This window comes from Anopheles darlingi, chromosome 2 (assembly GCF_943734745.1).
Source record: "Anopheles darlingi chromosome 2, idAnoDarlMG_H_01, whole genome shotgun sequence".
NCBI classification, from domain to species: Eukaryota; Metazoa; Arthropoda; class Insecta; order Diptera; family Culicidae; genus Anopheles; species Anopheles darlingi.
The window spans coordinates 31031601-31045575 of record NC_064874.1 but is presented as its reverse complement, the minus strand read 5'-3'; the positions used below and the strand labels follow the sequence as shown (position 1 = coordinate 31045575).

General features: G+C 49.6%; 3 protein-coding genes across 6 annotated transcripts in view; 1 reads left to right on the top strand and 2 right to left on the bottom strand.

The window, feature by feature from the left end:
* Window positions 1–167: 167 nt before the first annotated feature.
* LOC125959995 (FHF complex subunit HOOK interacting protein 2A-like) lies at window positions 168–3721 on the bottom strand. Its single transcript, XM_049693083.1, has 6 exons — window positions 3461–3721; window positions 2479–3375; window positions 1963–2416; window positions 1765–1889; window positions 1477–1685; window positions 168–1408 (listed from the first exon to the last, which is right to left on the bottom strand). The coding sequence occupies exons 1-6, from the start codon at window positions 3539–3541 to the stop codon at window positions 601–603; spliced, it is 2574 nt and encodes an 857-aa protein (XP_049549040.1). The 5' UTR covers window positions 3542–3721; the 3' UTR covers window positions 168–600.
* Window positions 3722–3812: 91 nt separating this feature from the next.
* Window positions 3813–4680, top strand: LOC125951685 (protein KRTCAP2 homolog). Its single transcript, XM_049680657.1, has 4 exons — window positions 3813–3929; window positions 3988–4142; window positions 4204–4334; window positions 4411–4680. The coding sequence occupies exons 1-4, from the start codon at window positions 3926–3928 to the stop codon at window positions 4517–4519; spliced, it is 399 nt and encodes a 132-aa protein (XP_049536614.1). The 5' UTR covers window positions 3813–3925; the 3' UTR covers window positions 4520–4680.
* Window positions 4681–5133: 453 nt separating this feature from the next.
* Window positions 5134–13975, bottom strand: part of LOC125948786 (uncharacterized) — a 154945-nt gene continuing 146103 nt past the window's right edge. For all 4 annotated transcript variants that reach the window (XM_049675180.1, XM_049675179.1, XM_049675181.1 and 1 more), the window contains exons 12-13: window positions 11260–11437; window positions 5134–11184 (exon numbers count right to left, since the gene is read on the bottom strand). In XM_049675180.1, the coding sequence (XP_049531137.1) occupies window positions 7400–11184; window positions 11260–11437 (3963 nt within the window). In that variant the 3' untranslated portion in view covers window positions 5134–7399. The remainder of the gene's footprint in view (window positions 11185–11259; window positions 11438–13975) is intronic.

The following is a 13975-nucleotide window of genomic DNA, read 5'->3' as shown; positions in this document are numbered from 1 at the left end:
TTGAACGATTTTTTGTTCTCGTAAAATTGATTTTAAAAAATTGCAAAAGCCGTCCGAATATTTTTGTGAGTTACAAACCCATTGTTTCTTTCCCTGCGAACCTAATTGTTCCGCTCTTTTTCACAGGACCAAAAAAGGCCGATTTCGAAAGAGATCTCTGGATTTTTGAAATCTGGGGTCCGATTAATTATAAAAATGTTCACGTACACAGACTTGTTTAGATGTTTGCCCCTTTATTGATCACCGTGTCTCATCGTTCCATCACTTTTGGCTTTTCGATTCGACAACCTGATTCGAATTGTATCTCCCATTTTGATAAGATCCCGTCGTTATTGCACTGCATTGGCGGCGAGGACTAGATAGAATACAAACGGCATGGAACCGCATTGTGCTACTTAAAACGATTATCAATTAATTCTAATTCCATAGAACGTGCAGCGTTCTATTAAGCACGGGGATGCCCAACGTTCTCGAATGAAGCTAAAACATAAACTCGTAGTTGCAGTCGTCCCACATAAACAAGCGCAACGGATGGCATCTAAATCCTCTTAGCCTCTCCGTAAGTGGTGATTTGTTGGCTATTTCTCACTTTGGAATGATTCACTCTTCCTTGGCATGATGGTACTTTACGAAGGCAATTGCTGCCAGCTCCTTGCAGAACTCTTCCAGCACGACTATCGATTCGAAGAGTGGATCGTTGATTTCCTCTTCGTCCTCGCCGTGTCCACCCGGGGCCGTCGTATCGCTTCCTGCTCTGCCACCGCTACCATCCGGCTCACTGTCTTTGTGGTACAACGGTGGGTTCGACAGCAAACGCCTGCCCGTGTCCTTAATCTTCTCCTGGAAGTTCTCGACCCGCGGTATCTCCGTCAGTACCTGGCGCGCAAGGAACTGCATCACGGTCCAGAGGGTCGTAGCACCGGTTGCTACCGGGATTTCTGGATTGAGCAAAATTTCGTGCAAATACGGATGCGGAAAGAGCGCCAACTTGGAAAGGATGGCAATCACGGCCAGATTCAGCTCGTACGGTTGCGTGTTCATATGCTTGACGTGCGAGAACAGCAGCTTCAAAAGCGGTCCCTCGTAGAAGCTCTCCTCCGAAATGCCACTGTCACCGCATGTCTGTAGATCCGTTGCTCCGGTGCGGGGCTTCTTAACTGGTTTCATTGGTGGCAGTGGCACTACGGTCATAATCCCCGGGACACTGGTACCGCTTTGGTACGGTTCACTGTGGCCGGCCAGTGGCGACGACTCGCCACTCTCCTGCCATACGGCTTCAATGGGCCAACTGAAACCGTGCGTTTTCTTTATCCACGTTTGATAGTGTCTATTGGCGTCCTGCATGTACTCCTCGTAGCAAATACCGCCCGCATCATTGATGATTTGACGAGGCAACAGAAGCAAAAAACTGGAAACGAAAAGTATTCAGGGCGTTATTGGTACAGGTTATCGACCGTATTCTTCCACAATACTTACTGATTGATAATCCGAAGAATGTTACTCGGGGCCAGTGTGCGAGACTTGATCGGATCATCGGCACTGCCACGTCGCCGTTCCCGGATATCCTCTTCATCGGACCACGATTGAATGGTGGGTTGTGCGTTGCTATCGTAGTAGCCCCGATTGTTGATGTAGAAGAACAGCATGCCATGCAGAATCTTTTCGTGCGGATTATCCAACAGAGACTGTTTGCGTGTGTGGGAAAGAAACACAATATATAGAGGGATATTGTGGCCATTACAGGTATCCAGCGAAATGGGTTACCTCAACGAACTGAAGTGTTGGTAGGAAAATGTCCGTATTCTCGTGAGCGTTCTCAATCAGAATGGTAAGTAGACAGTTGTTCACATCCATCAGTTCATCCTCCCCGATTAACCAGTTGGCAATCTCTGAAAATAGGGCGAGACGGGATCAACCATCAGTTATCAGGAATTCAAACATGATGCGCGTGTCATCGCTTACCATCGAGCAAAGGTTTGGATTGTGTTTTCTTCACAATCTTCGCCGTCAGTACCAGTGCGAATGAGGCGAAGCAACCAAGCAACGTTGATTCAATGTAGTTAATGAACAACTCCTCTCGTATTCGGGGGCCTAGTTCCGGTACTAGCAGTGCGCTTTCCTTCATCAAACAATCACAGTAATCCAGCCAACAGAGAAACGCCGTCAGCTGGTAGCGACCGATGTAGTGGGGTTCTTCGGGATCCCGAGGAAACAGGCCCCACGTGACGTTGGCGTCTTCGATATCTCCTGTGTCCATGTCTTCTGGAATCTGTTGACAGTTGGCCGCCAATCGGGTGGCCATCATGGTCGCAAACCGTCCAATGCTGTTGCGTATGGCTTTACATGATTTACGAAGGGTAGGAAGCGAGGCCAGAATGAGCACACCTTCGCACGCTCGTACGACGATCGTACTATCCTGGGGGATGAAAACGGCATTTTAGAAACGATCGAAAGAAGGGTATAACAGTGCATACTTACCGCACTATCCAGGTAACTAACAATGGCGTCGAAGAGGATCAACTGATCTTCATCGTCGCAATCACATGTCTCGATTTCAGGCTTCTCGCTAGCATTGCAAAGCGACTGCGATTCACCATCGGTCTGTGCTTCCCCCCGCTCACTCTGGTCCTCTGTGACGAGAGAAATCCTCCGTGAATCGTACTCTAGCTTTGTGCTCAGGAACAACGGATTGTTGACCGGTGCTTTGTTCACACCGAGACCCTTCCAGTTGCCCAGCATCTGGGCCGAGTGGTGGTGCGATTTGAGGAACAGATTCACCAGAATTGAATCCTTCCGCACCAGGCCAGCCACGGTCTCGAGAAACAGTATCTCTTCGCGCTCGTAAGGCGATGCGATGGTACCGTTACAGAGCTCCACCAACCGCTGTACCGGTTGGAAGATACTGGCATGACCTAGCGGGGGATGTTTGAGGCAGGACAGGAATCGTCGGATCCAATTGAGCACGATGTACCGTGCACCGGGAGGCGTATCGTTGACGGCAAACTCTACCAGCACATCCAACGGCCGGTTGTTCAGCACAAACTCCATGCATTCGGCATGCTTCGATGGTTCCTTACTACTGACGCTAGTAACCGTCACCGCCGACGGTGATGCCGATGGCGTTGATGATGTGGGACCAATCGTTGATCCTGTTGCCGTCGTACTTGCATCGGTAGCTACGGGGTTTGTTGGATTCGTGTGCGACTCGTTCTGCTGCTCTTCGCGGATCAGTATCTGCAGCATCTGATCGAGGTGCGTGGGAATGTTGCTGTCGTTGATGTGTATCTTGGGAAGGGTTTTATCAGCGACATAGAAGTTCTTTACCAACCGATAGTGGTAATCGAAATCCTGTAGTGCCGTTGGTGGTGGGGCGAGCTGCAATTATTTTGAGTATAAGAGATATGTGGTGGCTTTTGGTGTTGCCTTTTAACAGAAGTATCCGTTGTTAACTGGCACTCACCACATCGGCTGCTGTTTGCAATACTTCCGAGAGTTTACCAAACATTTTATCGATTTCGGTCAGCTTTCGGCAGAAAAACATGAACCCGAGAACCCTTTCTTGGTCTGGTGGAATATCTGGGCACGATTTAAGTATTCATGCTGCCGCGAAACTGCAATAAACGCAACGTGCTTTAAGAACCACACCTGTATTTGCTGGCGTACTAAAGTCCTTTAATTAATTCCTAGTAGAATAAATTATTTTCCTAAAATTCGCACAAATTTCTTCTGTTTTGGTGCTGTTGTCATTTTTTTGGGCTCAGCAGCAAATCGACGAAAAGGAGTAATCGATGAAAACATAGAATCGATGAAATATCAACCCCTCCGTTTAAAACACCTTCGCCACGTCCAACACACAGAATTTTTGTTTATGCTGCCGGTATCTACGAACTGTTCTGGTTTCCTGAACTCAATTTAATAGGTCAAGATGGGTAAGCATGTTTTCCGTTGAAAAGGGACAATGTTTAATACCAGCGATCGTTCTTTCAGCGGTTCCCACTACCGTGTCGCTCGCACTTGCCTCCGTCTCGGCGGTGTTGATATTCTCCGGCATGCAGATGTACCGTCCGCTTCTGGCATCCACCCAGTTCGCGACAATCTTTGGCGGATATCTAGGTTCGTGGCTCTTCATCCTCTCACTCACGGTAAGTTCGGCATATTCTGCTGCAATGGAACCGATTTTCACGATTCATCCTTCACCGGTAGGCGGTGTCTAATCTGGAGGCCGTCGTGCTGGGCGGGGGATTCCAAGCAAAATTCTTCCCGGAAGTTACGTTCTGCCTTTTGGGGGCCCTCTTTGCCTGCGGTATGGTGCACCGAGTTTGCGTGACGTCATGGTAAGTTTTACTAAACGAATGGACAGTAAATCCGGCCCCACTAACGCTGCGACTGGCTTTCTCTTATCTTCAACAGCATTTTGTTCTCGATTGTTGCCCTGTACTACATCAACAAGATATCGCAGAAGGCGCACAACGTGACGGTGCAGGTGGTAGAAGAGAAAGGCAAGAAAAAGAAGAAATAGAACCCAAGAACCAACTACTGGTGGCACAATACCGTCCGGTTCTAGGTAGCTGGACACGGGTTGCATTCATCACTTTAACTAATAAGGCAACAGCGTCAGGTGCTGTCCAAAAGTCAACTACTGCGTAAGCATAAGAATAAATCGAATGACATTCTCAGTAATATCAATTATTTAAGTTTACTTTGAGAGTTTTAGGAAAGAAAAGAGTTGGTTTTGCAAAGCTTAATATCCAAAGGACGGCGATGGACGTAGTGGCCAGAAGTGGTCCGAGTATTGAGTCAGGAAGGAGCCTCTTTATAATATGATCCGTTACGAAATCGAATACAGCATAAAATTCACCCTCACCACCGGATCACCGGAATGCAGTTCCGTAGTGATTTGTACACGAAGAAGACACTTGCGAGACATTTAATGCATTATTCGTCTTTGAAATAGTGTCGCTCTCCTTCTGCTTTCAGATCATTCGTAAGGACGAAGAAAAATGTCCTTATCAAATAGCATAACGTCCCTATCATTGGCAGGCTGTTCTCGAACGCGTCTAATTTTATGTTATGATTTCTTTCTCACGAAATAATGTACAGTAGTGCAGTTGTTCTTCATTTAAATATGTTAACTAATTGTATTAGTTATTTATCTAATGATTTTATTACCATCATTTTCGCCGCCCCATTGCCGAGACGTATCTTTCTCGGTTACCTCCTCTCGCCTTCCTGCTTCGCACATAACATACGGGTTTTTTGGTCGATTCTGGCTTTGAATCCTGATGTTTAACTACGAAGGAGTTCTACTTTACAAATCGCGCACCCCTTCGCCGACACTGGCGGCCCACACACAAACACGCGTGTTACTACTCTTTTTTACTTTATTAGTTCTGGGTGTATTTGCTGAAGCGTTAGCGTTTTGCAGCCACCAGCTCAGCTTCTAGCTGAACTATCGAATTGTAGTTTAAGAGAATTAGGTAGGTTTAGACATTACTTTTATTCTAATATTCTAGGATTTATCTTTACCCCTCGGCCAGGGCGCCACTGTGCGCCCTTCTTGTGTCCTGCTGCCGTGCTCGTTTATGACCCACGGAAATATACACTTCAAAAACACATGCTCCAATCCACGAACGTCGCCACGCCGCGATAAAAATTATTGTACCTTTGCTTGTTTGAGAGGATTTTGGTTTCTGCTGTTACGGCAAACTTCTGGAAGGTTGCACGGTGGATTACGTATGGAATGGCAACGGAATAAAACTAGCATATCAACAAAACGCGGGCAGTACAAGCCCGCGATGTACATGGTAGGGGGTTGTAAGGATTTTCCAGTTATGAAGCGCCAAATGAAACTTTCAAAGGAGCGCAATGAAACAAAAAAGAACAATGTTTAATGTAGCTATATAATGTATACATGATACAACGCCCGTTTGGTTGTCTGTGACTAGGTGTACTGATGAATAATGGAAACATGGAAAGTATTAAAGATAAAGTTAAAGCATACATCGAGAACGATAAGCAATATATGGTAGACTAAATCCGGCCCTATATTAAAAAGAAACGAACAGCATTAAACAAAACTCAAAATTACACAAGTAAGTTGACAAAACACGGACGCAATGTTTGGTGAAATCAGAGAAGCAAACACAAAGTTAATGCAATGCAGTGTTCAGATTTTGCTCTCTAGGCAACGACGAAAAGGGTTGCTTGTAGAATATGGCTAACTTATTTGCACTACTCCGGCGTTCATGGATTGATGGGTGATGCGTACACTAGGAAGACCCCCTTGGTTCTCTAGGCGACAGAGGAGCTCTGCTTATAGGTAGTAAAACGTAACAATTAACATAGTTTTTTCTGTTTTAAAAACGACAGCGTCAAACAAACAAAAAACAAGATAACGTTGGGTTAAAACTAACAATGGCCTCGCATAAAATGGGGTGCCGCCTTCCCTCGATGTAGGCCTCTCTCTCACCGTATGCTCGCTCGCCCTCGAGTTCTCAATATATCGACTGTTCTATTCGTAATCAGAAATATTAATAATTATCATACTATTCAACTCACTCATTCTACTGCCGGGTGTCGCACAGTTCGGTGTACTACCAGAATTGTGTTTCCGAGCCGTTCGTTCAATTTGTCATATTCGGGTTTAGTGAGATGTTCTGCATTTGGCAGATTCCACAATTGAAGGGTCTTCGATAACGCACCTCTCAGCATGTGTGCCGTTCTAGGGCATAGACCTTATCGCGGGTTTTCGAATTCTCATACCTGCGCGTCGCTTCTAAATATGCGTCTCCAACGACCTCTAGTAACGATAGAAACGAATGTAGTATCATCTAAACGACGACCGATCGAGTATTGCGAAGGATATCTATTGCGCCACACCGGATCACTACGGGGGTAATGGTACAGAGTTACTATTTACACTGCCTTAGCCTCAGATTGATGGTAAAGAGGTGAGGTTCCTAATAGTTCCTTTACAGAGTTACTTGGATTGATTCGCAAATCACTAAATGATTTCCTTTTCTTCCACTGAGGTATGAAGGAAGCCATGCTGGTTGTTGTGCCGAACCACTCGGTTATCGTGCTGCTATTGTGTACTCGAATCGTAGTATGCCGGTCGAAGCTCTTCGGTGATTCATACCCTGTCATGCCTTCCACTAGGGATCTTTCAAAATTAAAGCTAATTTCCATTCCATTTTCTCCGTCTCTCCGTTTTCAGATTTCAGAACTAACGACTGTATATCAGCTGCGATGCGATATGCAAAGTGGTTTCGTAAGGGCGTGTGATATGATCCGTCGCTACAGATGAATATGCAAAAGGGACGATATGATGGATACACGGAAAACGTTTTTCGATATGACTCATTAATTTAGACTACATTCAACAACCTGGAACCCGTGTCTAGGGTGAGAAGACGCGTAAACTTCGCAACAACGTGGCCAGCACGTTCGCCAGACACTCGGCATTGAGGGCGAGCTGACCGGCTCCGGCCGGTCCAACACGCACACCCGCCAACTCCCGGAAGCTCGAGGCCACATCGTGCACCTTCAGCACAATGTTGCGCGTCTGCAGCGGTGCCGAGGTAAAGCGTGTCAGATCCTGCGCCAACTCCGTAATGCGCCTCAACGCAGACAGACAGGCGGTGAGGTGTTCGGGCAGGTGGGTCAGATTGGCATCGGACATCGAGACGACCAGGTGCTTCGAGGCGGTCACAAGATGCAGCGACTGATCGGTCAGTTCGTCGCGTGCCTGCTGAAACTTGGCCTCATCGATGCTGGCGCCACCGCCAGCCGTTTGAGCCGCGGAACAGGCGGCCGCAACCTGGTCCAGTTTCACCAGCAAGCCCGCCATCGCCACGTCCGTCTTGGCCATCAGCGTATCAACGTTCAGCACATGACCGTTCCGGTTCGAAAGGATCGGTGAACCCGGGTTGCTAAACGTTGGACCGATCGTTGCCGTCGCCGGTAGCATACTGGTAGCGGTGTTTGGTGCGATGGCCGCCGTCGGAAGGGAACCTTTGCGAGCGGTAAGCTGCGGTGAGGCGCAGAGGAGCGTAAGGGCTGCCGGTTTACTGTCGGGCGGCGGGTTCTTCAGGCATACCGGTGGACAATCGCTGTGCGATCGCTGGTGGTGCTGGTATTGTTGCTGCTGCTGCTGCATCTGCTGCTGGTACGCTAGGACTCCGTTCGGTGAGGCCGGTCCCCCGTTGCTGCCGTTCGTCTGGCCACTGGTCAGCTCGTCCCGGTTGAACGCTCGCTCGATCTCCCTGTAACAGGCGGGATTGCGGTGAAAGTGAGGCGAACCGATACCGGCCGTCCGCACCGGGGAGGAGTTGGCCGACAGGGACACCGCCTGTTGGTGATGGTGCAGATGGTGATGGTAGTGGTGGAGGTGCGCGGGCGAAGGTTGTTGCGATGGTGGTTGCACCGTGGGGACTACTGACTGGTGTGGCTGGTGGTATTGGTTGTGGTGAAGGTGTTGCAGGTGGTTGTTGTTGCTGTTGCTGTTGCTGCTGCTGTTATAGATACCCGGAACGACGACGACGGCCGTACTGCCACCAACGGGTACATGAGGGTGCTTCAGTATCGGAACGGGACTCCGGAGAGCTATGCAGGGTTTCAGGGGAACCGGTGGTAGCGGAGGTTTCTTCGGGGGTAAACTGGTTAACAGTACCGGCGGCGGAGGGGACTGCTCGAAACGAGGCGGCAGGGAAGGAGGATCCATTTCGTAATAGTTACCGGCCAACGGACCAGCACCGGCACCGTTCAACCGCGCACCATTGACCGATGCCGGTGGTGAACGAACCGGAGACGCTAGGCGGAGCTGCAGTTCCGCACTCTTCGGTGGCCGCTGCGGTGGACTCGGAACCGACGGTGCATGGGGACAGGGTTTAGGTGGTAGTGCCAGGTTCGGGTCGGTTTCCGCGCCGGCGACCGGAGAATCGGTTCCATTCGTCAGCTGTTTATCCTTCGATTTGGATTTGGCGCAACACGAGAATGGTCCCTTTCGATCGACGGTCGGATACTCGATCACGTGTCCATTGGTGGTGGTAGAGGTGCTACCAGAACCAGCACCAGAACCACCGGAACCATTCGGTAGCGAACCGTTTGAGGTGGTGATCGATGACTCCGCACCGACACCGACAACACCGGCAGCGATAGCGGCCGCTGCACTGGCCACCTCACTGTTACTGTACAGATCGTACTCCGTGGGCTGCGGCGCGGTGGCCTGATCGTGGTGGTGGCCTTCCTGTCCACCGTTCTGCATGTGCCGCAGGTCTGGCGGATAGTATACCTGAAACCGGGCCTGATCGGAGGCGAACCGTGCGGCCAACATCGCCACCTGACCGTTCGGTACCGACGTACCGTCGTGTGTGATCGTCGTGCGTGGTTTTGGCCGTGGTGCCGGCTGTCCGTTGTCCGGGAGCGCAAAGTTGAGGTTCTTGGTGGTGTTGCTGTTGTTGTTGTTGTTGCTGGTGTTGCTGTTGTTGCTGGTGTAATGGATGCTACTGGAGTTGGTTGGGTTGGACATGGTGGTTGGTAGTGGTGGTGATGGTTTTGGTAGTAGTGGTGCAGGTTGTTTGACCGGGGAACCGTTCGGGATCGGGTGGTGTTCGTTCGTGCCCGTTCCACGATCACCCAGACCGGGCGGTGGTGGGATAATGTAGGAAAGGATCTCTTCCGGCGTCAGCTCTACGGCCGGAGTGATCTTCTGGGTCGGTGGTTCTATCGTTACCTGTTTAAGGAATTCCTCCAGATCGCCGCCTGCATTTGGGCCGTGTTCCTGCTGCTCTTCTGGTTTCGAACCAACGTTGCTGGTGGTGGCCATGCCGGCCGGTGTCTTCGTCGTACCGTTACCACCCGTACCATCGTCGAACCCGGTAGGAGGAACACTCAGTACACCGAGATTGTCCAGCTCGTCCGGTGTTTGGGGTGGTGGTAGTGATCGTAGATCGATAATGTCCGGATCGGTTTCGATGATGGAATCGTCACCGAGCAGTTCGTAGCCGTAGAGATCGGCCAGCTTTTTGGCGGCCAGATCGGTGCCGGTGCCATCGGTCGCTCCATCGCCCAGCAGCTCACTGGCACTGCTGGCTTCCTTCAGCTGGCGCAGATAGTCCTTCAGGTTCATGTCACGCCCATCACCGGTACCACCGTCGGGACTGTGCAGACCGAAGCTGGTGCGGATCGTTTTGTTACGCAACGCACCGGCGTTCGACGATCCACTCGCTGACTGCTGCTGCTGCTGGTGCGTCCCGAACGGTCCCTGACCCGATGCTGGACCCCCACCGGTAGCGTTCCGGTGAATCGGTGAACTGTTCGGGGTGTACAGCGACTCGGAGTCACTTTCGCTCTGGGATAGATCGTTCCCGAGGGCCTGCAGATCACTCAGGATCTGACTGAGGCCAGAGATCTTGCGGGCCGATTTCGGTGTGTTCGGAGCCGATCCGGTACCCTCGTGTTTACCGTTCATCTCGCTAAACGGTGCAGTGTAGATCGAACTGAGACCTTTCGCGATCCCATCCAGGCCCTGGTTGATCGTCTCCGTTAGCAGCGTCAGGGAGTCGCTGTGCTTCAGCACTCCGGGCCCTCCACTGTCCTCGTTCGAGCTCTGCTTACTACTCGTCAGACTTTCGCAATCGCTTTCGTCCACGTCGACGGATGTTTCGCGCCAGAAGTTGAGCTTTCCGCTGTCCGGTTTGCCGACCTCGAACTCGTGGTGCGCGTAGTCACCGTGCTCGTTGAGGTACCGCTCCGAACTCTCGACCATCTTCTGCATCTCGGCCACCCGGCGTAGGACTTCCTCGTTGCGGGCCTCTGGAACGGCCACCGGTATACCACCGATCTTGCGCTCCACCAAACCATCGCGTGACACTCGCAGTTCCTTGGCCGCATCGAAATCGTACTCCTTGAGGCTGGGGCGTCCGTTGCGGTTCGAGGTGCGGGCACTGTTGGCGTTCCGGTCGCACGGTTCGTCCGAGCGGCTGGACGAGCTGATGGAACCGGTGGCACTGCGGAATCCGGTCGAATGGTAGGGTGGTGGCATCAGGAACGCGATGCTGTGTGTTTGCTTCTCCGTCGGTAGATAGCTCCAGCTGTTGTGGAGAACTGTGTGCTGGGAGAGGTATGGTGGTGCAATGTCTTCGATCTGCACCTCACGTTCCTGTTCGAGCGGAAGCTCTTTGCCTGAAAAGGGCAGAGGGAATGGAGTGACGTGTTTAGAGATTGTGGCTGTGGCCATGCTGTCGAGGATCTACTTACCGGCCATCAATCGATAGTAACCGGCGAGGACGATCGCAAACTCGGACGCATCACGATCTTCCATCGCGAAGTTAATCACTCGATCCGGGCTGATGAACACGGTGACGGTGTTCGAGACGTCGTCATCGCGCGTGACGACGACGCGGATCAGCTCCTCCAGATTGCAGATTGGTTGGGGCTGTAAAGGATGGACGAGTATAGTAATATTGTAATAATGTTAAATGGGAAGGATAATAGAAGCTGATTTCGCAATGTATGTGTGGAATGTAATTGAACCAAGAAAAATAACGACCGAACAAAGCAAGCCTGGAAGAGACTATTTTCTTCAATCAACAATTTTCAACAATCTTTGAACAATCTTCAAAAGAGTTTTTCAATCACTTGACCTATTAATCCGCGACGTGACGATTAATATGCCGTATATGAACGATATGACGATGATATAAAATGGAGAAAGGTATACCTGCTGTGAAAATTTGACGTTATTATTGGCGAACTTTGATATTCTGATCGCAATTATAGCAAATTAGAATTAAGCAGATAAACCGTTTGTTGAATCAATTGGTGTCAGTAGTGCTCTTTACCACTGAGCAAGAAGTGCAAATGATGAAAGTAACATCCATCATATTCTATGGACCGTCCAACTATATTTGACGATCGATGATGCGTATGTTTCTTCTATGGAGTATATTCATCTGCAATCTAAATCACAGAATATGTACAACTTTTAAAGATGTATAAATTAAGAAGTACAATCTGATATAGTATGATAAATAACTATCAAATTATCAATTAAGAATCAAATGTGTAAGCAAGTCGAAAAAAGTTTCTGTGCTACTTAATGCAGTTAAAGTGACACTAAAGATAACACGACAATATGAAATAAAAGAAAGTATTCCATTTCAACTCAAGAGAAAATCCTGTTGCATTCGCATACTCTTGCTGTACAGTACGGCAGAACAACCAGCGTTAGTTTCGTACTAAAATCATCGGAGCATCACGACACTTCCTACAAAACACGTATGGAGTGGACACACTATGCATGCAGTAGATTGTACACAGATCATCACATACCATTATCACCTTGCTGTGATCATTCCACGTGCCCCAAGTAGTGCCAATCTTCTTTTTCTCCTAATGGGTATCCTGACACTCTGCACCCCTTCCTCACTCCGCACTCCTCCCACCCGTCCACCTCTTTTATTAATAAACAAAGCGGACGAGCAGACTGCGCACTTCCGGTCACTACGGGTGCTTCACGATGGTACACGATGTTCGCTTTCGAGATAAATGAAGTGTCATTCGCCTTTCCCTCTCCTTTCCAGCGCTATCGGGAGGGGGAGGGGAGCAAAGTTTCCCCCAGAAGCGCAACAAACATTGGCACGGGATTTCCCAGCAATCAATCATGACACTTTCAGGACGAATTCCGTGCCGTGCCCCGCTTCCCTTTGGCGCTCGAGCAAGAGTTTCAAGGAAAAACTTTCTACCCGTTACGCTCTCCCGGTGCCATGTCGCCGGATGGAAGCATTTAGCAGCAGAAAGACCACAAAAGGACAGGGAATAGGAATTCAAGCTTGAGTCGCCATGGCGTTCAGGTGGTGGTTGTGGTGCGTGCGCCCGTTTATGCATCCCATCGGTAGCAAACTCACGCCGGAGCTAAATTGATTCAATCCAGAGTTTAGAACTGAAATCTGGCCGATAGCTTCTGGGGTTTGGACAAAGTTTTACGCTTCGGCCAGGAGGGGGAAGGGTGCTTGGAGCTACTTTCACCAACGGAACTCGTCGGACTACGTCAACGGAGATGAATTTCTGTTTTTAGCGGTACAACGACCGAGCGAAGACAACGGACTGTTGGATGGCGTAGTGGCGACCGCCGGATGGCCGGAAGAAGCTGAGCTGAGTTTTCACTGAGATCGTACCCACAGGCACGGCCAACCAACCAACCAACCAACCTCGAGCATGAGGGAGGGGGGGAGAGGGAGACCTCCATTCTTTCGTCATAATCGGAAAACTTTCACTTCCGGTCCGAAGGATCGTAGTACCGCTTCCCTACAGGCTCTCTAATCAGCTCAGTATCGCCGGTATACACACAGACACATACACGTGCATATACACCTGAGCACCCGGTTCAGCGAACGTGCCACGGGGGGTGGAAAGGTTGGTTGAAGCGGGATTAGTTTTCCGTGGCGCGTGGTTAAACGGTTCGGAGAGGACAAAACTTTCCAACCCAAGTTGCAGGCCGAGACGATGGCCAGATTCTGGTTAGTCTTGCTGCGTACGAAGACAGGACCAACTTTGGCGTGGTAACGTATTCATTAACGGCGAACGTGAGTTCGATGCGCTGCGAGATGGCGCCTCATGCCGGAGCCGGAAAATGGGAGAATGATTTTGCTGCAACTCATATTATCGCCTGGGGCCCTTCCTTTTGGTTTGAAGATTGTGAAGTGAATGTTTTTGACAAATGTTTTTGGCGACATACATGAAACCATACATTAACTTGTAAAACTATGATCATGATGCGGTATATCTACTGAATAGCGAATGTACTCAACGGTGCTTGAGTGACTCGAACAGTAGACTATTCTCGAGAGGTTCTTAAAGTAGTTAGCTGTTCTTATAAGATGCCTATACCTATGGTTTTGTCTTCTTACACCGCTTCTCACGCAATAGAAAAGATGAATATAAAGTCTTTCGATCCACTTAGTTTTTCTTGTGC